The 26,876-nt window shown below is 39.7% G+C and overlaps 3 protein-coding genes across 19 annotated transcripts in view; 1 reads left to right on the top strand and 2 right to left on the bottom strand.

Moving 5' to 3' along the window:
* Positions 1-26,876, top strand: part of ppil4 (peptidylprolyl isomerase (cyclophilin)-like 4) — an 892,903-nt gene that overhangs the window by 233,437 nt on the left and 632,590 nt on the right. The gene's annotated exons all lie outside the window — the stretch shown is intronic.
* Positions 1-26,876, bottom strand: part of akap7 (A-kinase anchoring protein 7) — a gene marked incomplete at its 3' end in the record, with an annotated part of 498,825 nt that overhangs the window by 175,925 nt on the left and 296,024 nt on the right.
* On the bottom strand, positions 8,297-21,049 carry syncrip (synaptotagmin binding, cytoplasmic RNA interacting protein). Of its 14 annotated transcripts, none has more exons than XM_087296402.1 (12): positions 20,934-21,049; positions 18,966-19,125; positions 16,966-17,084; positions 16,781-16,888; positions 15,799-15,912; positions 15,069-15,245; positions 13,997-14,132; positions 13,433-13,638; positions 12,972-13,121; positions 12,771-12,892; positions 11,809-12,353; positions 8,297-9,857 (listed from the first exon to the last, which is right to left on the bottom strand). In XM_087296402.1, exons 2-12 carry the CDS (start codon positions 19,111-19,113, stop codon positions 9,829-9,831), a joined length of 1,854 nt encoding a protein of 617 aa, XP_087152528.1. In that variant the 5' UTR covers positions 19,114-19,125; positions 20,934-21,049; the 3' UTR covers positions 8,297-9,828.

The raw sequence follows: 26,876 nt of genomic DNA, 5'->3' as shown, positions 1-26,876 counted from the left end.
ACCTAATAAAGTGGCCGGTAAGTGTAAATGTGTTTCAAAGACTTTGCATTAATAAACTATGATGGAGTTTCCAGCACACTGTTGAACATCTGAAATGTTTTGCTGATTTCTAAAAGCCCTCAGTCGTCAGTCCGTCATCACGGTGCTTCAGTATTATTATTACTCTATTATTATTCCCTCCAGAACTGTCTTGAGCATCAGTCTGCGCTCACAAAGAGCATGTCACGCCTCCAAAAGCACCGCATTGCATTCATTGCATTTCGTCTTCTGAGCCACGAATAATTTATTAGAGAAGAAAATGACCACACCACATGCTAAACTACACTTCTCTGACTGATATCTGCTCCAGATAATCGGGAAGTGATGATTTTGCTCTCTGTTGTTTCTCGTTGTATGTAAACGCTGCTTTATGTGATATTCCAGTTTAGTGCACAAGTCTTCGGATAAAAACAAAGCCACCAACAGCACAAATTCAGCCCTGTTTTAGCCTGTTAGACTCATAAATGCTTGCTGTGATCAGACTCTCAGTCTGACTGGGGTTTGTCAGAGATGTGATTGTCATGTTGAGCCGGTTGTGTGTGTGTGTGTGTGTGTGTGGGTACATCACACTCATTGTGTCTCTCATCACTCCTCTTTCTCACCCTCGTCTCTGTGGGAAGACGCCGTTTCCCTTTGACATCTGGACACACTTGCGAATCCGCAACTCTTCTCTCAGCAACAGACCTGCTCTTACGAAGACGCTGCTGCCACCAGCTAATAAACCGTTTGCTGATGGTTTTTGTGTAGATATAAATTAGAGGCGGTCGCATGCAAGCCATCCAGGCCAGAAATAGCTCAAACGCTGGGCTAAAGTCACAGCCCAGAGAAAGGAGAGGCTTCGTTTCTGCTTTTCAGAGAGACCATAGGATCTTCTCTGTTTATAGGGTGGCACAGTGGGTACGACAATCACCTCACAGCTAGAATGTCACTGGTTCGAGCCCCAGCTGGGTCATTTAGCATTTCTGTGTGGAGTTTGCATGTTCTCCCCGTGTTGGTGTGGATTTCCTCCGGGTGGATGTCCAAACTTAGTCCTGGAGGGCCGGTGTCTTGGAGAGTTTGGCTCCAACCCTAATCAATTCTACTAGAAACTTTCAGGCAGGTGTGTTGAAGCAAGTTGGAGCTAGTCTATGCAGGACACCGGCCCTCCAGGACCGAGTTTGGACACCCCTGGCCAAAACGCATGCGCTATAGGGGAATCGGGTAAACTAAATTGGCCATGGTGTATGAGTTGCGGCCGGATGGGCACCTGCTGAGTAAAACATATGCTGGATAAACTGGCAGTTGATTCCACTGTGGCGACCCCGGATTAATAAAGGGACTAAGCCGAAAAGAAAATGAATATATGAATCATATTGTGCTGTTTTTGTACTGTGAAATCAATGAAAACTTGTTCATGTCGTTTACTCAGCCTCATATTGATGATGTTGCCTCGTGTGTGCACCTGCATGAACATTTACAGTGCTGAAATTCATACACAGTGGTGTGAAAAAGTATTTGCCCCCTTACTGATTGCTTATTTTTTGCATGTTGGTCACACTTTCAGATCATCAACAAATTTATACATATCATGCAGGTTTTTGTTAATACGGGAAAACAAAATCCAAAACTACACAGCCCTGTGTGGAAAATGTACAATGAAACAGGAACAGCTGTCCCAGGTGTAAAAAAATAATAATAATTAACGCAATTAAAATACACTTAAATACCCGCAAATACATTTTTAGTACATTGTTATTTTTTTTGTGTTAAATAAAAGCTTGATGGTTTTACACTATAAATATACTAATTAAAAGTATGTTTATACTTCAGTAGGACTTAAGTACACTTGACAAAAGTATACTAAATACCAGCAATACTTAAATAAATCTTTAGTGTACTACAATAAAGTACACTACAGAAAAAACATCCAACAGAGTTTTTTTACTGGGTTTTTTAAACGTGTGCGTTAAATGCTTTCAACATTAGTTGATTTTTAGTGCACTGTTTACATACTAATCCTAAGTTTAAAATAATTTAATATATAAAAAAATCTATTATTAATGTATTGTAGAAGTACATTTTCCCAAAAGTTGTACTTAAGTACACTTAATGTGAATGCATTATTATCACTAACACTTAAATTGATTTTGAGTGTGGTAATTTTAAGTTTACATTAAATTGACTTTATTAAAAATCTATTAGTAATGTATTGTAGTAGAAGTACATTTTGCCAAAATACTTTTAATACAGTATTTTAGCACACTTTTTACAATTTGTATATTCTTTTAATATATTACTATTATACTTTAAATTAGTCATAAATATATTTAAATGTTTAAAAGTAGGGTTCTATTTCTAGTTGTAACTATATATATATATATATATATATATATATATATATATATATATATATATATATATATATATATATATATATATATATATATATATATATATATATATATATATATATATATATATATATATATATATATATATATATATATATATATATATTAAAATACAGATATAGTATGGTAAAAGCACATTTTAGTTCAATTTCATGGTGTCTCAAAACAGCACATTTGAGTACACTTAGATGGTATTAAATGTATCTTAACATATCCTTAACACTATCTTTTAGTAAATTAAAATTAGTGTGAAAATAGAGCACTTCTAGTTCATTATTTAAAAAATATACTTAGTGTACTTAAATTGTATTTTAGCACGCTGCTTTCACATTTTGTATATTCTTTTAATATATTACTATCATACTTTATGCTATTCTTAAATATATTTATAAATGTTTAAAATTAGGGTTCAAGTGTATTTCTAGTTGTAAAAAAAAAAAAAATATATATATATATATATATATATATATATATATATATATATATATATATATATATATATATATATATATAAAATACAGATATAGTATGTTAAAAGCACATTTTAGTTCAATTTCATGGTGTCTTAAAACAGCACAGCTGAGTACACTTAGATGGCATTAAGTTTATCTTAACATATACTTAACACTATCTTTTAGTACATTAAAATTAGTGTGTGAAAATAGAGCACTTTTAGTACATTACTGAAAAATGTACTAAGTATACTTAAATAAAGTGCATTTTAGTGCACTATTTTTTTACCTGGGGTGCATGAAGGAACTTGTAGTCCACAAACCGGCGGATTTGTAGTTCACTGGAGATCATAACCGCTTCAGCTTAGTCTCAGTTTTATTATTGGCCACCACAGCGGAATGACTCGCCAATTACTCTGGCACATGTTAGTGCTGGGTGCACAATAACCTGTTGTGACAACGTTTTAATCATCTGGGTGCAGAAGAAGGCAAGTGTGTGTCCCTCTGGCAGCACCTGAGTACCTTCTCCCTCCCAATCACTGCAAAGACACAGGTGTTAATAATATTCAACCACACCTCCTTATGACACTTGGGAGCCTACAGTACTGGGAAACACCCACACACTCTCTCATTCACACACACACTCATACACTATAGCCAATTTAGCTCATTCAATTCTCCTATAGCGCATGTGTTTGGACTGTGGGGGAAACCGGAGCACCCAGAGGAAACCCACGGTAACACAGGGAGAACATGCAAACTCCTCACAGAAACGCCAACTGAGCCAGCCGGGACTCAAACCAGTGACCTTCTTGCTGTGAGCTGCCCCTATGTAGTTTAATTAAATATAAAATATGGTTCACTAAAGCATCAATTTCAAAAACTAACATTGCCAAAAATGTGTATATTTGGCACCCTGTGAATGAGTGTGTGTGAGTGTGTACTCTTTCAGATCATTAATCAGCACACAGGCAAGACTACAAGCTGGATGAAGAATACAGCTTTTAGGAAAGTATTAAATGAGTGTCTAAATAAAACAGTATTTAATTGTTACCTTTGATGTTTTAAACAAATTTCAAATGACATGTTTTGTTGCACTGCTTTCTTTACGGTTGAATGTTTGTCTTTGGCTGTGGTGTTGTTGCTATTATTTTATTCTGATGTAAATCTGCTCTGATTTTGTATGGTTTTTATTTTAATGTGAACTTGTCATTTTATTTGTTGGACCCCATGAGGAATAGTCATTATGTTGGTATCGTGGTCAATGGGGATGTAAATAAACAGTAAACTATGATACAAATACTGAACTGTATACTGTCACAGCAGCAGAGCTTGAGAAATACGAGCGTGTTTTTGGTCCAACAGCGACACCTGCAGGTGCAGATGAGCAATTTCAGCATTATGGATGTGTCATTTGCAGTAAAAACTCAAAAGCACAAATCCAAAGAGAAAGTCTGTATTATATTGAAACCAAAAAACTAAAACAGGTTGGGGTTTTTGTAATTAATTAAATCATAACATCCTTTCACGGTTAGACCGATGGCGACACATCACGATGATTATGAGATGGTGAGCTAAGTGCATTTGATAGGCTAAATAACACTTTCAATTTAAGATATACAAATGAAATGTATTTTAAAAAGCCTATTTTCACACGTTTGCCTGCATTTGCAGTTGTGACCAGCAGGAGTCGCCAGCATGTGCTGCGAGATGACCAGCTAAAACCAGCTTAACCAGTCTAGTTCGGCTGGGAGCACAGCCAAAACCAGCTACGTCCTACTTAAACCCGGAGTGTCAATCTAGTTTTAAATGGTTTTAGCTGGTCACTTTCCAGCCTGACCAGCTACCAGGCTGGAAATAACAGGAAACCCGCCTGGAAATGACCAAAACCCCTCTAAAACCAGGCTGGTCGACCAGCTAAAACCAGCCAACCATCCTAGGCTGGTTTAAGCTGGATTTTTCAGCAGGGGATTCAGTGAAAGCTTTGAACTCATCGCTCGTCGTCGGCGCGTTCATAGCTACCAACAGTCGTTTTTCCCGGACAACTCCCGTTTTTCAGACGCATCTCCCGCTACCCTCACAGTCTGTAACACCTCTGGGTCGCCAACCTTGGTATAGTATCTGATCTCTGGCCAAAACCCGACCCATAGCACTATCCCCACAGTACAGTAAGTAACCCGGTGTCATAAGTAAATCGAGTCCTCTATAAGATTTGAGTCACATGATGCTGTTTCAGTAACTGATTCCAGTCCAGCTATTCTGTGAAATCACGTTATTCATATGTAAATGTGATAATGACCTTTTAATTTCACCGTTATAATGCGTTTATAAGCGTTATATAGACGCTTTCATACTGATATTAGGGGCATGGGTTATGAAATTGAGCATTTCTGTTTAGTTAGCCAATGTGCTAGCATAATCATCAATCGTTAGCCTCCTAGCTACAACAAGCGAAAGCAGCTGTGATTAGCCACACTTCTCTTTCAGACAAGCAAAGCGCCACCCCAAATGTGTTTTCAACTTAATAAGATGAGTGTGGTCGTCTTCTGTTGGTTTAATTACATATTGTGTTTTTTATTGAATTTAATTTTATCATGATTCAATTGATGCTTTGATTTATTTCTCTCTTTGAATGATTCAGTGAACTCATCGTCACGGGTTGTGTTTATTTAGCCATTAGTGTATAATTTAGTAATATGTGTGACCTGCACATAAGCAGCATAAAGGGCGGGGAAATCTGATTTATGTGCCCTGTTTATTACTTCATTTTCATTCATTCATTTTCTATTCGATTTAGTCCCTTAGTTAATGTAGGATCGCCACAGCGGAATAAACCGCCAACTTAGTTTTACGCCCTTCCAGCTGCAACCCATCTCTGGGAAACATTACATTACTCACACACATATACTACGGACAATTTAGCCCCAATTCACCTGTACCGCATGTCTTTGGACTGTAGGGGAAACCAGAGCACCCGTAGGAAACCCACACAGGGAGAACATGCAAACTCCACACAGAAACACCAACTGATCCAGCCGAGGCTCAAACCAGCGACCATCTTGCTGTGAAGTGACAGCACAACCTACTGCACCACCATGTCAGCCCATCATTCATTCTATTTAGTTACTTGTGTAAATTCATATTTATTAAGTTTTTTTATTAATTTTTGTATACTTATTGACTAGTATGAAAATATCTATATGGTTTTTTTACAATATAGTATGTAAAGTAATATTTTTTTGTCTTTTAGTAGAGATATTATATGAGAGACTTGCTTTGTTTACCAAATAAAGTGGATCTAATTTTGATTGCATTGTAAACATTAAATACAAGTTAAAAAGGTGTTACTTTTTATTTTATATATTAGGGTTTTAGTTACAATACACAATTTTTTAACAACATTTTGTGCAAAAACAGCAAAAAATGTTGCAGATTGTCTGGCCCTAGCTATAGTATAAATTACTGATGGATTGTAATTTTAGATAAATGCTGTAAATTGTATTTGTACTTTGAATCTGGTATTTATTATTGTTTTATATGATGAGTTTTTTTACTATCAGACCATGATCAGCACTTGTATAAATATCCTTTTGGCTAATTCTGTTAATTAAGACGTCACCTGAATGTAAATGAGTAAATACTGCCAAATCTGTTCAACCCTATAAAGTTTGTTGACATTGTTTTTTTTTTTAATGATTTGTAAGTGACATGCTTTTCTTGAGTTATTTTAATAACTTTTATGAACTAATTTTAACTTGCACACTTCAGATTTATTTTGCTGCTTACTGATATTACTTATTTAATGAGTTGAAGCAACACAATTCTTATGCATTTTAGGGGACCACTTAATTGTTTTATGTTCAATCCACTTAATTTTGTAAAAACTAGTAAGTTAACTTAGGGTTAGAGTTGAATGAGTTGTTGTCAGATCATGTAGTGTTAGGGTTAGGTTAGGTTGAAAGAGTTGTTGTCAGATCATGTAGTGTGTGACCCCCCTCTTGTGGATCATTTACAGAGTGTTGCGTAGTGTGAACACCACAGAGATTAAAAGACACAAAGTCAAGTCATGTAGTGTGAACGGCACAGCGATCTGCTGATGTTTAAAATCTTGTAGTGTGAACTAGGCTTTAGTTTGCATTAGGACAAGATGATGGACTTGTGTTCCTCAGCATTTTTTTTTACGGTGCGAACTGTTCAATGCAATATAAGTTGAATCAAATTAATCCTATGATTCAGCTTAAAACAAACACGTCGTTTTTCTTAGTGCAGTGCTTCTCAAACTGTGGTACACAGGCTTCCTTCTAGTCGTACACGGACGAATGAAATATGTCATGTACATGCTACATTTATTTCTAAATTTATTAAAAATGATGTATATGCCATATAGCCTATATCTCTGAGGTAATCTGCCACGTTTTTTTTTACTGTGCAGAGTTGTAGCTGCTATACTGGGCCTACTACGCTACTGTATTTCAAAACTGCTCATTTTGGTGGTACTTGGAGAGAGAATTTTTTTCTGAGGTGATACTTGGTGAACAAAGTTTGAGAACCACTGTCTTAGTAAATGCAAGTTTCCCACTCTTTCATGAACAGCAGATTCAAGGATTACATTAGTTTTTTAGCAACCAGGGGGATTCGCTCCCTTCACTTTTAGAGATTATATGAACGTAATCTTTATAGTTTACCCTCCACCCACTTTTAAAACATCACACCACAGCATATGTACTCCCTACACCACGAGTCTATCAGTACTCAAGTAAAAAATTTTAATAAAATGTTGAATTCAATACTAGACCTATTCAAACAGGGGGGGGGGGGGAAGCACAGTGGCTCAGTGGTTATAATGTTGCTGGTTCAAGTCCCGGCTGGGCCAGTTGGCATTCTGAGTTTGCATGTTCTGCCTGTATTGCCGTGGGTTTCCCCCACAGTCCAAATGCATGCGCTATAGGGGAACTGAATAAGCTAAATTTTAGTGTATGAGCGTGTGTATGAGTGTTTCCCAGTATTGGGTTGCAGCTGGAAGGGCATCCACGGAGTAAAACATATGCTGGTATAGTTGGCGGTTCATTCTGCTGTGGTAGCCCCTGATACTAAAGGACCAAGCTGACGAAAATCAAATGAATATTCAAAGTAGGTTTCTGAAATATTGAGCATAGTCAGCGTTACTGCACAAGATTAAAGATTTTTAAATGAAGACTTTCTATAGTTCTGTTGTTTTTGCTAAACAATTGTTTATCACATTTTGAATTTAAGCACTTTTTAAGAAGCTGTGATCGTGTTTAAGCACTTTCTAGAGCTTGTCTTTGCCTGAAATTCACGTACTTTGGTGCAAACTGTGTAGGAATTGTGAAATGTCATGTTTTATTTCTCACTCTCGTAACTCTGGAGGGGGGAGAATATGTAGACGCCACACGGTTTCCTTTTACAAAAATTTATTTGCAGGAATGCAAAAACACTTGTTATGCAGCAGTACTTTAAAACACCATTTTTCATTTTTAAAAAATGGCCTGACGGTGATACAGAAATAATTGGAAGTCAGTCATGTTCAAAAATCCAGTCAATACTTTTTAAAGAGCCAACAAGAAAACAAAATAAAGAGAGAGAGAGAGAGAAACCGAAACATCAACAGAATCCCTTTAAAATCGTATATAAACCCTGTACGAGCACACGAGAGAGAGAACCAAAGTTTCCGATAACATGCTCAAACGATGCATATATCTCAATACCCCGTGGCATTAAATGCGCGGGAAAAGGCAGCTACGGTGTGCCCAGTTCATTGACATCATACGTCCCCGAGCACAGACTGATCCAGGATCAGCGGCAGGGATGGAGACAAAGCTCAAGTGCGCAAAAATAATCGATGATCTCCATCAGCAAGAGCCAAGAGGAGAACGAGGAAGCACCGCTAAGATCTCAAACTTACCTTTAAAAAGCCAATAGTGCGCACAAAAAGGGATGGTGTTGGTTTCACGAAATCAAAACGGATCAGGCAGCCGCCAAAAGGAGGCTCTGGAAATAAAACGCTATTCATTTGGAGTGAGGACCCAAGATCCTCAATCGCTTTATTTTCCTCAGCGAGCGAGATTAAACCCTCGTCGTGAGCTGAGAACGCAGCGCAGGCTTCTTTAGACTCATCACATGAGTGTCATTCACATGCCCAGTCTGACTGTTCAGCATTTATCTTTGTACAAAAGGACTATATACACTAGGTACATTGGCTCTGATGTTGCCCTTGTGCATAAGTTGAATATAAAAAGCCCTGCTTGCATTAAGTCTCCATATGTACAGTACAGATAGGGCAGTTTCAGCCTCCAGGATGAGGTAGTTAACCAACCCTTTCCAAAAAAAATAACACAACTAAAAACAAAAGGGTTCCCAAAGGAACCATTTAAACCTGGAATGCCTGGTCACATCACGCCAGGTCGCAACAAACTGAAGAGGATGGTAAAAACAACAAAAACACGCAAGACTCAAATACACAAGCTCAACATGATCGTCCTCATGAGAAGCCGCAGTTTAAAATATACAACAGCATCAAAACAAAAGCTCCTCCGAACCACTTCAAAACATCTACAAAGTGCAAAAGACATGTAACGTTAAGGATAAAACTCCTTTGGGCTACTCCCACCTCCAGAAGTAACTGTAAAAATGGCATTTCTGTTGTTTAGCTTCGGTTCATCATCATCATCATCATGACACAAGGGATCATATTCTTACGTAATTGTTCAAATAAAAATTAAATACAAAAAGATACATGAAGAGGAAGAAGAGGAGGAGTCCAAACGGGTCTAATTGCGTTGATCTCGGAGGCAGACGGGGAGAGGATTTGCTTCCGTAAGGCAGGAACGGAGAGTTGCGCCATGGATCGGACCTTACCGTCACATCCGCAGGCTGCGGCCGGGCCGGCGTGAGCCCACTGATCTAGAGTCAGTCTTCACTGGGACATGTCAGGACCAGCCTCCAGCCCCTTGCCCTGCTAGCCAGGTAACAAAAGGAACACAAATTAGAGGAGCGTTAACAATGAGTACAACACAGAGGAAATGAAAACACACACACACACACACTCAAAAATAAAGGACGATGTCAAAGAGTCACAGAAAGAAAGCAAAAGGCATTCTCTATGTACACCCTACGAGTTCTGGCATGCACGAGTGAGTGCGTGTATGAAGACTACAGGAATTGGGTGATTTGAAGAGTCATGATTGGTTACAGAGATCTATACACACACACACTAGTGTTGTAAAGAGTATCGAGTTTGGTACTGAAGTTTTAAAAACGACCTGCTAACATTTAAGTGTAAACCTAAACACTGCTGATTGGCCGTGGTGTTCACATGCTCAACAGAAATGACTGTGATTGGCTGCGAGGATCATCAATTCATCAGTTTTAGAAAAATCGCTGTTTCACACAGACACCAGATTGTTTTAAAGTTGTGTAGATCAGCCGATTTTTCAGCGGATGGCTTGTATGTCAGCTCAGACAGATCAGCGGATCAACACAACTTTGAAATGCTCCAGTGTTTGTCTGCTTTTTAAAATTGATGATTGGATCCTCCCAGCCAATCACAATCATTTCTGTTGAGCATGGGAACATCATAGCCAATCAGCGGCGTTTGAGAACGTGCTCAAATGTTTGACTTATTCCACCACCAAACTGGATACTTTTAACAACACTACTAGTACTACTAGACATACACACAAAGAGGAAAGCAAAAGAGTCATGCATGGGAGCTTCCCACCGTTGCTCAAATTTGGGACAAACGTGCAAAAGGGCAAAGAGAGTTAGAGCTTCCAGCGACAACGACGCCTCGTCTGGACGCGCTGCTTTGCGTCAAATTGTGCTTTTCTGTGGCTCTCATCGAGTTTAGCCTCTGTCCTCGTGTGGAGTTTCTCTAACAAAACCCCAGTGAAGCCAAAAACACACTCGGGGAACCCCCGGAGAGAGGTTTTGCAATGAAACGTAGTAAAAGAAAAGCCTCTCGGTTGGAGGAGATATCGTGTGAAATGGGGAATGTGTGTTTACACAAAGCTTGAGTGGAGAGAGAGGATGCGGACTTCAGCTTGGTGAGATATATATAAATATCAATTTGAAGGCATGCAGAGTGAGGTAGCAGCACATGTCTACAGGCAAACCTTTAGTCCTTTTCCTTCCACAAGGAGCCATAATTTTGTAGGCAATTTGAAGAGAGAATTTGCCGAAACATGAATTTGAAACACAATTTGAGTTTTTGTACACTGGTGCGTGTATGTTTATTCAAGCAGACAAACAGCAAAGAATACAAGCCAAAATGTAAAGCCAAAAATTAGGACCAAAGTCCTTTTTTTTTTTTCTCTTTCTTTAAATGGTTTCCCCAAAAAAAACAAGACAAGCTACTCGATTAGCATTATCTCTCGTTACATACAAATAGCAATTTAATATCTTTTTTTTTTTTCTTTGTAGAATACAAGTTTAGGAGACAGTGACTTTTTTTTTTTCCTTTTCATTTTTTGTTGCTGTTACCTACTTAAGACATGAAGAGCAAAACTTCCTATGAACATACATGGTACTATATAGCCAAATAGACAAGTTGAGCACAAAACTGCAAATTTAAAAATTTCAATCCCGATTTTAAAAAGTAGGAAACGACTTCCAAACAAAACATAAAACAAAAACAGTTCGGCAGAAGCAGGTGGGAGTGACTAATGATCGAGTCCAAGCGGATTCTTAAAATATGTACAAGAAAACCCGCCGGGGAGAGGAGAGAGGCAACCGTTAATGGATTTGAGGGCCAATCAAGTCTCTATAAAAAAGGGGGGGGGGGGGGGGGTTTTCTTTCTTTTTTTTTTTCTTACTGAAAACACAAAGAGCCCTACATATTCTCTACTTCCACTGTTGCCCAAAAGAATCCTGATAAAACTCCTGGTTGTCAGATTTGTAACCATAGTTACCAGAATGATCGCCACCTTGCAAGGGTTGCTGTGCAATGGGTTGCGAGCCCCAGTTCTGATTAATGGTCTGGCGCCGTTTGGAATCTGGCTGGTTGTAGCCATCGGCTTTGCGCTTGCCTCCTACATTTCCACCGCGTCCACCCCGAGCACCACGTACCCCGCGCCCTCTCGGCAGAACACCGCCTCTGGCTCCTCCGCGCAGGCCCCTGCTGGCTCCCGGCCCGGCCCCGGCACCTCCGCGCTGCGGAAAGCCTGCCCTACCCCGTGGAGCGCTGGCCCCTCTGCCACGCGCAGGGGATGTCCCACCTCTGGCACTGCCGCGGCCCCCTCGGCCTCGAGCGGGCGCCTGGAAATCATCATAGCCGAAGTACGGGTCGTCATAGCCACCCCTGTAGTTATGGTAATCGTAACCATAGTAATCGTAGTAATCTTCATAGCCGTAATAGTCTGGCGGGTAGGAGTAACCACCACGGCTGGCACCCCTGCCACGGCCCCTGGCAGGAGGTGGCATTTGAGGAGGCCCATAGTAGTAGTAATCGTCGTACCTGGGAGAGAACAGCAGCAGATTATACACACATACAGCAAAATACAAGCTGTCATATATGATAGTCCTATCTCAGGAAGAGCGGTGTGCACTCATGTAAATTAGGTGTGATCAGTCCCATCCAATCAGAGTCAATCCATCTAAACACACAATGATACGTGATTTCGTTGTGGTTTATGTATTAATTGGATTATAAACCAGTCTAATTGTTTGGGTGTGCAGTGCACCATTCAGCACTTCTGGATGACGCTGGTATTTAAACATTTGTTGCCGTGTCTAGTGTAGACAGACGGTTTCATTGCTTGAATCTTGTCATGTGGTGTGTAGAGGGGTCGTTTACCCCAAATCAACCACAATAAAAGCTAATCAAGGCAAGATGAAAACAAGTGTTGGAAGAGTGCAAACAAACAAAACTTACATTTGTGTCTTCGCTGCTTGACGCTGCGCCTTCCTCTCCTTGCGCTTCTGATCGGGGGGCTTGGCAAACACGATCTCGATGTGCTCTCCCTCCAGTTCTTTACCATTCATTTCAGTCAGCGCCTGCGAGCATCCACACCGTCAGACACAGCAACCAAGCACACACTTTCCTCCTTAGACCTTCCACACACAGTTTTCATACCTTCACCGCACCGTCTCTGTCGTTGAAGTGGACGAAGGCGTAGTCTTTCAGTTTCTTCACTCGCTCCAGGTTGCCAAACTGGCCGAAGGCTTTTTCAAGTATTTCCTCAGTGACGCTGTTGGCCAGGTTCCTGACAAACAACACTTTGACCTAGGAGTAAATGAGATGACGTGAGCTTCCAAGAGAGCACACAATGCAATGTGTTTTTCCATTTACTTTATCATGATGTTAGAAGCCTGCAAATGTTGAAAAAAACCTGTGGATTACCCTACACATATTGCTAGGAGCAATGTGATCAATCAAAATAAACATTGCAAACTTTGACTTTGTCTACCAGGAGATTGCTACTTCAGCGCATACAACTAATCATCCGAACATCCAGAAATCTGAGATCTAATGTAAATATGGTTCCTCAAAGCTTTTAATTACAGCACAAATACTGTGGACCGGTTCTGCCATACCTTTGCCATGACCTCTGGGTCAGGATCCTCGATTGGGTCAGCCCATTCCACTGTGACCAGATTGCCCCACACCTTCACCTTCCCGCTCATCAGCCGACGGCGAGCCTGCGCTGCAGTCTTGTGGTCCTCGTACTCCAGAAAGCAGAAGCCTCGGTTCTTTTTCTTATCATCCGGCTGATGGTAAAGGATCACGTCCGTAAGACCCTCTAACAAAAGCAACAAGCACATCTTAAAGCAATGAAGCTAGTACAATGTGATCATTCACAATAGTCACATTGCAGGATACACGCAATGCTGAATTAGTATTATAATGCATCATCTGCATGTGGTTTAAATGTCTGTGATTTTTCATGATTTTAAAATCCCTCAGGCATAAGAAATAGGACTATTTGTGACTCCAAGTAATAATGAAATTACTTGTTATTAATCAGGAAATTGATAACATTATTTTAACTGCATCCTTTTTTTGATTGTATGGAGATGCACTACTTCCACAAAATCATCCCAATTGAGAAGAGACAGACGAGCACGAGGAATGCAGCTTCATTTCAAGGCAAAGCTCACCTGTGACTTTGGAGAACTCCTCGACAATCTGCTCTTTTGTCTTGCTCTTGGGAATGGAGCCCACAAAGAGTCTGTTGTTGGCCACAGATATGCACACGCCAATGTGTTTGCCAGGGCGAATTTCATGATTGTTACACTGAAAGAAGAGGAAAAAAAAACAAGGATTCAGTGCCGGAACCACCATTAAACATTTAACCTCCAGTTTCACAAACAAGGGTCAAGGTTTGAGCTGTCTCAAATTTAAAATAACTTGCAGTAAGATGTCTTTAAATACACCAGTATCTTTTTTCTCCAGGTGCACACTAGTAATATATATTTTCTAAGGCCATTTTCATAAATTTGGCTTAAATAGCTTGACTAAATGACTAAGGCCTAGACCTGGCTTAATCTAAGCCCCGTTTGTGAAGCCGGGCCTAAATGTTTCACATGAAAAACAACAATAATCACTTTAGGAAGAGCATCAGAGACGCATTCAAGGCATAGTTCACACCAAAACTACAATTTCAGAGCTTATTTACTTTGTTTAAAACGATTACTTTATTTTTCTTCATCTGTTTTGAAGAAAGCTGGAAACCTGCAACCATTGACTTACATAGTATTTGCTTTTCCTACTACGGAGGTCAGTAAGAGGTTTCCAGCTTTCATCAAAATACCTTGTGTTCAACAGAAGAAAAAAAACTTAAGTTTTGTACCACTTAAGGGTGATTGGGCCTTTTTGGTGATCTATCCCTTTATTTGTACAAATATAATGATAAAAACTGATTGATTTATACATTTATGTATTTGTTTGTTTGTATGCATGCATGCTTTAATGCCACATCAGCAACATTGGCTATATTCATGGCAACATTTACAAAGTATTTAATATATAATTGACAATCACAATTGTTTAATATCCATGCATGATTCAAAACAAACACTAATGAAGTCATAAGATTCTCCAATTAGATCAATAACTCTGAATTTCCTCCAGAAATATCACTTAATGTACATTAACTTAAATTTTACTGCAATAATGTGAGAAGCTGCTTTAAAGCAATTATTGTAAAGCAATAAACTCGGATTGAATTACCAGCTTGACAGCCTCCTGTGCAGCCTCTTTAGTGCAGAAAGTGAGAAAAGCGTAGCCCCTGTTTAGGCCACTCAGGGGATCCATCATCAGACGCAGGTCCCAGATCGGCCCTGCCTTCTCAAACTGAGGCACGAGCTCGTCTTCAAACAGGTCCCTCGGGATCTTCCCAACAAAGATCTGCAGGACGGAGGGGGAATGGAGTGGTAAGTGAGCCTTAAAAGACAGACTGGGGCTGATGCAACTATCTAAACTCAAGTAGTAACAGTCAAACATAAATGGAAAAAATGGAAACTATTTCAGGTTATTCTGGAAGAAACTGCCTTAGCCGACATGCATGTTCTCACCCCGGATGTAAATGGTTGCATCCTTTTTATTTTTTACACTTTGCTTTTCATTTGATAATGTAATAGTTTTAATGTAATGTTGTTTATTTTTTTATGCAGAAGACACCTTTTAAAACATTTCCAACCATTCCACCCACATTTTAACTTCTATGGGTTTTTACAGGCATTTAATAATCATGCATCAAAAAAAAAATTTAATAAATACAAAGATAAGATCTTTATATTAACATGTGGAGAGGCTGTCGAGTCAGATCTTAGCGGTAAACTGTCAGCGTAACAACGTTACTCCAGAACAGTGTACATTAATTCATCATTCAGACAGCCTTCAAGACACCCAATCTCGCCCTAAATAATTCTGAGTCGCTCGCAGTCAGGTTGTGAGTTACCTCCGTCCCCACGGTGGGCTGAGCGCCTGTGTAGACGGACTCTGGCGGCGGGCCACCATACTTGCGCTGACCTGTGGTGACATCAAGGGTGTAGCCAGTTCTCTCGAGCAAAATCTGAAACAAACCAATGAAACAGGCTCACATTTTACTTAACCCCTTAAGTCAAGAATGTCCAAACTCGATCCTGGAGGGCCGGTGTCCTGCAAAGTTTAGTTCCAACCCCAATTAGACACAGCTGGGCTAGATAATCAAGCTCTTACTAGGCTTTCTAGAAACTAATTGACAACTTTCATTATGTTGGTAGCTGTTCTTGCCCCATTGACTTGCATAATAACCACTTTTTTTGATTGCAAAGCCATGACACCATATGATCATGCATTCTTGATTGTTGGTGGTTTTCAGTGTTGGGACGAGGCACAGTTTGTCATTTTTACTGTGGTTTATAAGTTATAGTACAAAAAAAAAAAAAAAAAGATTAGTTTCTGGCTTTTATATGAAGTTTAGAGTGTGAGTAGGAGACCTTTGCACATGTGATATGCTTCAGAACACAGCAAGTGTATTTCTGCACACACTTCAATAAAAAATGGCTATAATGAAAGTCAATGGGGCAAAAAACAGCCTGAACATAACGAAAGAGTCAATTTGAATATGCAAGGGTTAAATGTAACTTTTTGTGCATTTAATTCAACATCAGCAACTTATGACAAGATTGACATCAAAATAAGTGAGTTAATTAAATGTCAGGGTAATAAACCACTAACAAAGATTTTTAGCCTAGTAAACTACTAATTAGTTGTGGTTGGGTTTGGATAATGGGTTGGAATATAGATGGTAAATCAGATTCTACTTCATATTGTTGCACAAAAACAGTTAATATCTTAATCGGCAGGTAATAAAGCAGTAGTAAATGGTGTGAACGGTTACTTAAGTGTTACTAAAACAAACAAACCCATAAATGCAATGTAAAATGACCAAAACACACCTTAATTTTTGCCTCATCTGGTCCTTTAGTAGATTCTGCAACTTTGGTCCCCTGTTTCTCTCTCTGCCTGTAGGTCTTCATCACTCCACAGAGAAAGGCACTTTTGTTCTGGTTTAGATCAAAAGAGCGTTTAAATAAAACATTTCTGATTTGCACTTTAAAAAAACAGTTGCGAGAGCACTTACTTGCACATGAGACAGGTCGCTCTCTTTGAATTGGATGAGAACTTGCAGTGCACCTTCTTCATTGAATTCTTTCAGTGCTTCGATGGCCCTCTCATCCAGGTCACTGTGTGCCACCAGGCCTACAGGGACAAAATCAGGCACAACTTAGCGCTGCCAAGTGATGTCCCGATCGGCAGGACGCTTTACAGCCCGTCCAGTCAGACTCTTTAATTGTACATCAGCGCAACTCAGAGAGAGAGTTCATGCGTATCATCATTTGGAGCGGGCATCAATGCAGACCTCAGGAATTGCAGTGTTGCTAATTCTCCAGGCACTTGTTTGTTTACTGACTCAAAGTGTTTATTCTGTATCATGCTGTCTGAAGCTCTAGAATAAAACTGCCTGATGATGTTTAAAAGTTCTCCACAACGATGAGCACTGGTGATAAAAGCTGCATGAAGAGCCTGCACTAACATCCATGGCCAAAGTGCATTAGTGCCACCAAAAACAGTTGTTTTCTCATTGGCACTTCTAAATAAAGCAAATGTGTAAATATAAATGTGTATGGGGCGATTTAAAAAGAATACCGCAACTTTAAAAATCTACTTTTAAATAAAAGAAACATGACAACAGCACTCCCAGCGGCCAAATGAAACTTCAGAGCTTCCTTAAAAAGACGACAGAAAGAGCTTAGCTCTTCTTTTCTTCTTTGCAGAGTTCTCGGTTTTCAAAGTTGTGGTATTCTTTTTGAATCACCCTGTGCGTGTGAATGTGTGAATTTATGTATGAAGACTTTAAATGCAAAAACCTTAAGTGCCATTTGAAATTCACTAAAATTTGCATTTCTTCCTGTTTTAGTTTTAAGGCAAATAACAGGTTCTTTTAATTCCCTTTAAATTAAAATAACTAACATGCATAGGAGATTTCTGTTTAATGGAGAGTATTTTTCTTCAATATTTCTAAACAAGTTCATTTCTTTTTTCTGTCATAATGAAAGCACATAATATTTGAAGATGTGTTAAGATACTAGTATTCAGCTTAAAGTGACATTTAAAATGCTCAACTAGGTTAATTAGGTTAACTAGGGTAATTTGGCAAGTCATTGTATAAGTGGTTTGATAAAAAAAAAAATTGTTTAAGGGGGGATAATAATATTGACCTTAAAATAGTTTTTAATAATTAAAAACTGCTTTTATTCTAGCCGAAATAAAACAAATAAGACTTTCTCCAGAAGAAAATAAATATCAGAAAATAGTGAAAAATTCCTGAATTTGTTAAACAGTATTTAGGAAATATATTTGAGAAAAAAAAGGGGGGGGCTAATAATTTTGACTTCAACTGCATACATGCACATTCATTTGTGCCATTTGCATAACCCCTTTGCTAAAAATCATGGTTTGTAATGCGATTCTTCTCAAAGCTGGTTTGATTGGTTGATGGCTTGTAACAAGAACCAACCCTTTTCAAAAATCCCTACACACACACACGCAAAGAAAAAAAAAAAACACTTCCTGCACCAGGGCTGCTAAAAGTGGGCGGGCACTAATGCACTTTACGGCAGCTCGTCATTCATACAGTAGTAATGACTATCCCAGAGCAGCGAGCCCTTCTCACCCCCGCTGTAATTAGCATCTGTTAGTGATAAGCCATAGGGGGACATCACCTGTCTCCGCTCCAGACAGCTGCCTCTATTGTCCCGGCATATGCCCAGCTGGCCCGCGTCCTACCCCCGGGACAGACCCCTCCCCACACCCTTTTAACAACGGAGAGCTAATCCCCAGAAAGGCCGCTCTCAGGATCGCAGCAGACACGCTCAATCCAGCCTTTATTTCCTGCGGCCCGGTGTGCCATTACAATTCAGCGTCACTTTAACGCTGCAGTACCCATTTTGCAATGAAACCACACAAAGTTGCCAATTACCTGCCAATTCCCTATGCAAGAAAACATACACGTACAGTTCAACATGCACTGAATGTGACAAGATGGATGAGTCAATTTAGAGGGTTCAAGTTTTGGCTTACCTGCTAGGTAAATTTCATCTAGCTTTTCAGCAACTTTTTGTGGTAAACCAGCTTCTAATAAAGTGTTGAAGTGGTCAGAATGGGTAACTGCAGCAGCCGTGTCCATTGCGTCTTCTGTACCATTCCCATTAATATGTTCAGTGGCCATGTCTCCAGAAATCTGTTCAAATGCAATGAGCCAAATTATTGCAGGTTTTGGTAGACAGTTACACAAATTAAGTGGGCATTCAATTTCATGTGTAGCATTTGCTTTGGTAGCTTAAACCTGCATGCAATGAGGTTTCACTTTGTCCAATACAGCTCCATAAATGTGTAAAGCATCTTTGCAAACCTTCCCCAAAAAATAAATTAACTACAGGCAGGCAATGGATATCTCTCCCACCAAAAACCCAATTTACTACATTAAAACATGACTAAATGCCGAAAGCAGTTCAGGAGCTCAAATTAAGGTTGTGGTGCTTCTGTTCCTCATTTCAGCCATCTATATCTTTATAACAAAGCGCAGAACGAGTGACGCCACCATGAAACTCCAGAAAAAGACTAAACTAGAGCACAAGCTAAAGGGATGTTAAACATCACTGCCACACACACAATACAAGTACAGCCTCCACATACACAGAAAGGTAACGCTCTAAAACAAACATGTTAGAGAAGGGTAACTGTCTAAAACACAAACGCACATTAAATAACACGTCAAACACTAGGATAGCCATCTGAAATGGACAAACAGAGAAAGGCATAGCGTACAGAGTAGTGCAGCTATTTGAAACACGTGGAATGGAATTACTACAGTATCGTATAGAGATAAAGTTGGTTGTATACTAGCACATTCATTCATATAGAAGTCTCTATATTGTTTACCATGTTAGTTTGAATATTCGATTGCAAGTATGACTTCAAAACAACACCATCACCATCTAACAACTACAGATGGTAGTTACAACACCATCTAATTGACTGTGAACAATGTTGTACTGTGATAGCAATTGGCTGCTAATATGTCTTCACTGTTTAGAATTTGCAAATACTTATGAAATTATATTAAGGGTAATGTTTAAATGTGCGAATATAAAACCAACGTTGCTTCTATAGTATCGTATGTGTCTGAAACACGCATCTCAGAAGTGTAACTATCTGAAACACACGGTTCATTTGTACAGCTCTCTGAAACCCACACGTTACAGTAGTGTAACGTTAACTACGTGACTGGCACGTTACATTAGTGTAGCTCTCCAAAACATACACGTTCAATGCGAGTAAGTTACCTCTAAAAACCCCACAAACACGTTACATTGGTGTAACTAAAACACACGTTACATTGGTGTAACTAAAACACACGTTACATTTGTGTAACACACGTTACATCATTTTACGTTACACTAGTGTAAGCCCCTGCAACATACACGAGCTACATTAGTGTAACTGTAACAGACACACACAGAGAAAGCGCCGGGCTGGTCGGTGTGCGCGTGTGTGTGTGTCTACAGCGCGTGTTCGGCGCGGGTCTCAGGCCTTCCTCATCCTCAAGCCGAGAAAAGCACGATTCAGTCAGATGCGAGATAACTGCACACGGTGGTGCAAAATACACCATTATAAAAATTTCCAGAACAATAATAAAAGTTATATCTAAAACTAATTCAGCGTGTAAACGCGATTCGGGCGCGCATTTCGGTCAGTGTAGATGCGTTAGCATTAGCCCGCTAGCCCTGCAGCGTGACACACAAACACGATTGAATAAAAATATTTTATTCAGTGAGCAGACACACGCTAAAAATACACAGAAAAAATCTGCATTTGTGCGCATAATTTAGCGTTTATGGCGTTTTTAAGGCCCTTTGGTGCCGCTGACCGTGTCCGGCGAACCCCTCCCTCCCCCCGCGCCGCACATTGTTTCCAAACACCGGTAAAATGAAGCCCTCTGTCGTGAGAAACGATCCGAAAATCGGTGCAAAGAGGTCGTATACTCACCTGGCGATGTTGAGCGGCTGTGTTCGGGTCTGTCTGGGCTAAATCGGTGTTCTGGGGGCGGTGAGTGACTCCCCGGCGGAGCTCCGCTTGATTCCCAATAATGTAAAATGGCGGGCGGCGCTGCTCACGCGCGGTGCTCCTATCTACTGCTGCCGCGCGCGCACTCACGGCCGCGCGTATCGACGGGGTTTCCCAAGCAGCGATCAGGGGCCGTGCGCGCGCAGGGTGGGGAGCGCGCGAGCTTGGGTAGAGTGCTTTTTTTTCGTGCCAAAATTACTTTGTATATTAGATATTGTGTGTGTGTGTGTGTGTGTGTGTGTATGTATGTATGTATGTGTATATATATATATATATATATATATATATATATATATATATATATATATATATATATATATATATATATTTTTATATATATATATATATATATATATATATATATATATATATATATATATATATATATATATTTATTTATATTATATATATATATATATATATATATATATATATATATATATATATATATATATATATATATATATATATGTACAACATCAAATAGGCAAAATTATTATTTTTTTAATGAAAAAATAAAAATAAAAACAAAGCAGAAACAATAGACCACATATTAAAAAAGACAAATGTATTCATTCATTTTCTTTTGTCTTAGTCCCTTTATTAATCTGGGGTCGCCACAGCAGAATGAACCGCCAACTTATTATTCAGCATATGTTCTACACAGCAGATGCCCTTTCAGCTGCAACCCATCACTGGGAAACATCCATACATACACACTCATCCACACACATACACTACAGTCAATTTTAGCCTACCCAATTTACCTACCCCATGTTTTTGGAAAACCGGAGCACCCGGAGGAAACCCACACCTCACCAACACAGGGAGAACATGCAAACTCCACACAGAAACGCCATCTGACCCAGCCGGGGCTCAAACAAGTGACCTTCTTGCTGTGAGGTGATTGTGCTACCCACTACGCCAACGTGTTGCCCAAGATATGTAGGAGATCTGTCAAGGGTTGCAAGCTAAATGTGCAGTTATAGCCTGGAAAGCAAATGTTGTAAGAGCAGAAACTGAGAAACTGGAGAAACTGGCTTTGTTACTCCTGACTATTCGCATATTAAAGTCTCACAATGGTAGCTAATATCCCCAATTGTATTTCTTAAAATAAACAAATGACTAATAATAGACCATTTGGTCACAATTACTACATTGCACTTATAAATGCAGAAGGTTGCCGGTTCAATCCCAGCTCGGAATGAGTTGGGTGGTCTAGGATAGATGGGATTACATTGGTGCCGTGACCCGGATGGGAGCAGATAAACCTCTGAACCCAAAAAAGGTGCTCTAGAGACCATGGTCTTTAGCCTCTTTGTTAGAGCAAAAGACTCCCATGTGGAAGGTCGCTGGTTTGATCCCAGGTCGGAGTGGGTTGAATGGTGTAGGACTGGCAGGGTTACACCTACTGACATAAAAAGAGCATCACGCTAGGGTTGGGCCGATAGACGATGCCATCGTCCATTGGCGATGGCTGATAGACAACACGATGCTGAGCCGGCATCGCCCCCGTCGCAAACCCGCTCACTAAAAATAGACACTTTATCTAACGACTCTTTGGTCTTTTGAATGTAACAGGTGACGTGTCACAGCATCAGTACACTGCTTCAATCTTTCACTTTCAGTACTTTAGTGAAAACCTCAGATACTGTTGGTTGGGCACCTTTTTCACCGACCAAGTTTGTGGATGCCATCATAACGACAAAGATCACTCTGCCTATTCATGCCAGAGTCCCGTGAAAAAAGCAGGTGGTCATTTGTGTGCATAGATATATACACTAGATGTCGCCTGGCCTATTGTTGTCTATTGGACGGAATGCGTCAATAGCGCCGCCATCTTGCTACAGGGTAGCACTCCTTTGAAATGAATGTGGGACCAAGGTACAGTGGAGGACTGTGGCCATGCAAAGCCAGAGATATACACATAAACACATATATCTATGATCGGGAGTTTTCCTGGATGTTAGTATGTAATTTTTTTTTCTAATAACGAAAATTATAATTTTACATCACTTTTCTACATTGATGAATCAGCACACGGGCATTCCTGACAAAAAGCTTGTGTTTGTGTGTACAGAAATGTACTATTCACCCTCCCTGTTAAATTTGATCTAATCTGTGTCCTGAAACACACCTCCTCCACTGCTTTCACTTCTCATACTGACGGAGAGAGCGATTCGTTTGTGAATGAATCCCCCGAACGACTCTTTCACTAACGTTAGCCGACAATAATACAAGTTTCTGGCAGCGCAGCATCTCGTTGTCATATTTCTTTTGCATTGTTTGCTGATTTTATTCAACAAAAAACATAAGCTGAGTGTTTAGTGCGAGTTGGAGCTGCTTTGCCGTATGGTGAATGCAGTAAGTGACTGTTATCATCAATAACAGTACCTGATTAGCATAAAAGTTCAGAACATAAAAAAACAGAAAAAAACATAATATTACCTATGAAATGTTCTGCCTGTATGCTTTGTTTTCTTTGTTTGCTCGTTACTACACCTGTAGACAGCGCTAAAGTTCTGCATCTTCACGTAATAACACTGTCTTGACTAGTGCGGTTGAATGACATTTGTCCTGGGAGCACTGTACCAATGTGGTGGTGCTATTGACGCATGCTCAGGGTCCCTATGCGATATCTAGTGTTTATATCTATGATTTGTGTGTAGCTTATCTTTATTTATTTATGATTTGATTATGGGTAAAACAAAGATCATGCGGGTCAGGTAGTTGAAACTGTAGGCTACAAATAATTTATTCATTATGAATAAATTGCTCATTCCTAAATAATTAATTCACCTCCACCTACGACGACGGCCATCGTCCATCACGATGTTTCACATTAAACATCGTACGATGCCAAATTGGTCGACATGCGTGTGGAAAAACGTGTTCAGTGTAATTGGCCCATAATGCTGCACAAAAACTAACAATGCATCAAAGGCAATATTGTTACTAATCTTTCATATGTCTTAGACTAATATAATCCAGCCCACAACTACTTTTAATATTAAAAAAATACTTCCTTTTTTGTGTGTGTGGTTTTTTTTAACCAAATCAGTGACATGATTTAGGAATTTGGCAATTAAAGAGTTAAAATCCTGTAAATTTTCTAAGCAATTTAGTAGTTTTGGGCTGGGGTTGATTTAAAAGAATTGAAACAAATATTTCAAGAGTTCACACTTAGCTGATGATTAATTATCAAGCTTGTTTGGCATGCTGTCCCGGGAGAGAGCCCTGAGCTCATGAGATCCTCGAGTCCAGGGCTCCCTCCCGTTGCAAAGCGGGAGGGGAGTTTGAGCTCAGGTAGATCTCGAGAACTCCCCTACTGTAACAAGTGAATGCTCTTGAAACTAATTACTAACTATAAGCGTGTCTATGTTGACAATTTGGATTGTTCAATTGACTTAACTGCATGTTTTTAGGCGGTGGGAGGAAACCGGGGGGAAACCCACGTGAGCATGGGGAGAAGTGCAAACTCCGCACAGAAATGTCTGCTAGTTTTAGTAAAGCCAGGAACCAGAGACATTCTTGCTGTGAGGCCACCGTGTCACCCGTCTAAGAAGGAGGAGTAGGGGAGGAAGGGGGGACTCTTCAAAACGAAGATAGCAATGGAATAAACCCCAGGGTATTTATAGTAGTTTAGGAGTCATCTGATTGGATCGTATAGTGAATTGGATAATGCGGGTCAGCTGCTAGCAATCATAAGCACGTGATCCTCTCGAAATTTGTTTATACATAAACTTCACTTATCTTTTGCATTTTTTATTAATTTTCCCTAACATAATGAAGGGGTAGTAAGTGTATCATTGAGTTTTCTACAAATGCATTCAAAGCATTTTCTCAAAATATGTGTAAAAGCAAGATTTGTCACCAAAACTCCCTCCAATAGCAGAAAAACAAAGAAAGTTGTGGCCCAATTAAGACTCAAAATCACCCCAAAGTGGATGAGAACATCTCCAACAGCACAATTATTTTATGATTCAAGGGATGGTTCAGCCAAAAACTATCATTCTGTCATTATTGAACAAGGTACTTTAAAAAGTATAAGTTATGACACTGACCTAAAGTTTTCTTCTATGGATGGAAACGTCACAGGATTTCAGCTTTTCTCAAAATATTTTATTTTGTGTTCAAATAAATAAGCCCAGAAAGGTTTAAAACCATTTGAAGGTGAATAAATACAGTACATTTTCATTTTTGGGTGAATTACCCATTAACATACCACAGACAAGGCATTTTTAAGTGAACTCAGCAGCCTCTTTAAAGGTGTGATGAACCTCAAATATAGTGATGGTCAAAACTGTGATCTAACATAAACATGAATGTTAAAGGGCACATAGTTTACCCTTTTTTAAGATGTAATATTAATATTATAGTTCTTCTGAGTGTGCCAGTGTAGGTTCAGTTGAAAACACAATTCAGATTCTTTATTATGTGTTAAAAAGTGTCATGTTGGTGGTGTGTACACTGCTCGCTGTTTTAGGGGTGTGTTGCTTCGGATAAAAATTAAGCTGCGGTTACACTGGGCTTTTCCTCCCATAGACTTCCATTCATACGCATGTAAATGCGTCAAACAGGAAACACAGGAGTTGCGTCCCAAATCGCATACTTATACACTATTCTACACCATTTTGTAGTATAAATAGTGTAAGTAGTGTGTTCACACTGAAAACTCAAAAAATAATAAGTGCACTTTAATTATCCGGATGATGCACTCATTCAGCCGCTAAAATGAAGTGTGTAATGATGGACACTTCACGCACTCAACGACCGCAGGTTTGCTTACGTAGCAGAAGGGGCGGAGCTATCGGACGCACATGTTGAATAACTATTTATTTTGGATGGTGAAAGCAAAATTCTACTACGAGAGTGATTATAGCGCCTCCTGATGGTGAATGCGGTTATACTCACGACAGATATTATTTGATAATTCGGTCGTTTATTTCACTGATTTGGCAACCGTCAAACGTCATCAGGGAAACGTTTTGAATTTCTGCTTAGTAAAAAAACATTAGTGTGCCATTTGGGACAACACTACATACATATACTATCCTGTTGAGTGTGTAAGTGCATAAGTACATAGTGCATGAGTGCCATTTGGGACGCAGCTAGGGTCATGCGTCAAGTTTCGAAATCACATCACTTGACTGCGTGACCAATCGAGGATCAAAACATGACCTCTCTGGACAAAAATTTAAATTATGGAGCAATCGCTCGCTTTTAAAAATGTCTAATCACTCACAAACTCTAGTGTGACCGTAGCTTTAGTTTCGACTTCCCGCCCAACTTAACAAGGGGGCGGAGCCAATAGCTCCCCTGCTTTGTGTTTGGCAACAGACAGGCAGACAGAGAGAAGGAACATGAGTGTGAGGACCAGCATTCAGCCGTACATGTATGACTCGGATACAGACCAAGCAGAGACTACAAAAAAATTTGTGTCTTTGTATAGTTTTGCAGCTAACTGTGTGCTAGTTTACAGTTCCGAGCTTGTACACACAGACTAACAACGACGCACGCTGAATTAACTTTAACTGAGGCACTGGATGTGCCGTTTAGAGCCGTGACACGGCACACCAGACACGCACATTTGCATGTTATTTAAAATTAACCTGTGGGTCGCCGAGCAGCGCTTCTGGTGTGCAACCTACAGGCAAGGTCATTATTTCCAATACGGAGATGCGCACTTGAGGCAATGCACTCACGCTTTCCAGCTGCACCTAGTTAAGATGACAGGGAGTTTCTGTGACCGCAGGAAATGCAAACGGCTGAAGTTTAAGGAAGACGCAATGAAAAGTGCACAAACCCACCTAAAGTTAGAAACAATGGTGCCGATGAGCGATCATGTGGTGAATGTTGATCTTG

This window comes from Danio rerio, chromosome 20 (assembly GCF_052040795.2).
Source record: "Danio rerio strain M-AB ecotype USA chromosome 20, GRCz13ab, whole genome shotgun sequence".
NCBI lineage: Eukaryota > Metazoa > Chordata > Actinopteri > Cypriniformes > Danionidae > Danio > Danio rerio.
This window is presented reverse-complemented; position numbering and strand designations above follow the sequence as displayed.

Excerpts from the sequence above, each read along its gene's own strand:
- syncrip (XM_087296402.1), bottom strand. The coding sequence starts at position 19,113 with ATGGCCACTGAACATATTAATGGGAATGGTACAGAAGACGCAATGGAC. Across the intron at positions 15,913-16,780 it reads CAGATGAGGCAAAAATTAAG|ATTTTGCTCGAGAGAACTGG; the intron begins GTGTGTTTTGGT and ends GGTTTGTTTCAG. Across the intron at positions 9,858-11,808 it reads GCAAGGTGGCGATCATTCTG|CAGGGCAAGGGGCTGGAGGC; the intron begins GTAACTATGGTT and ends TTACCTGGCTAG.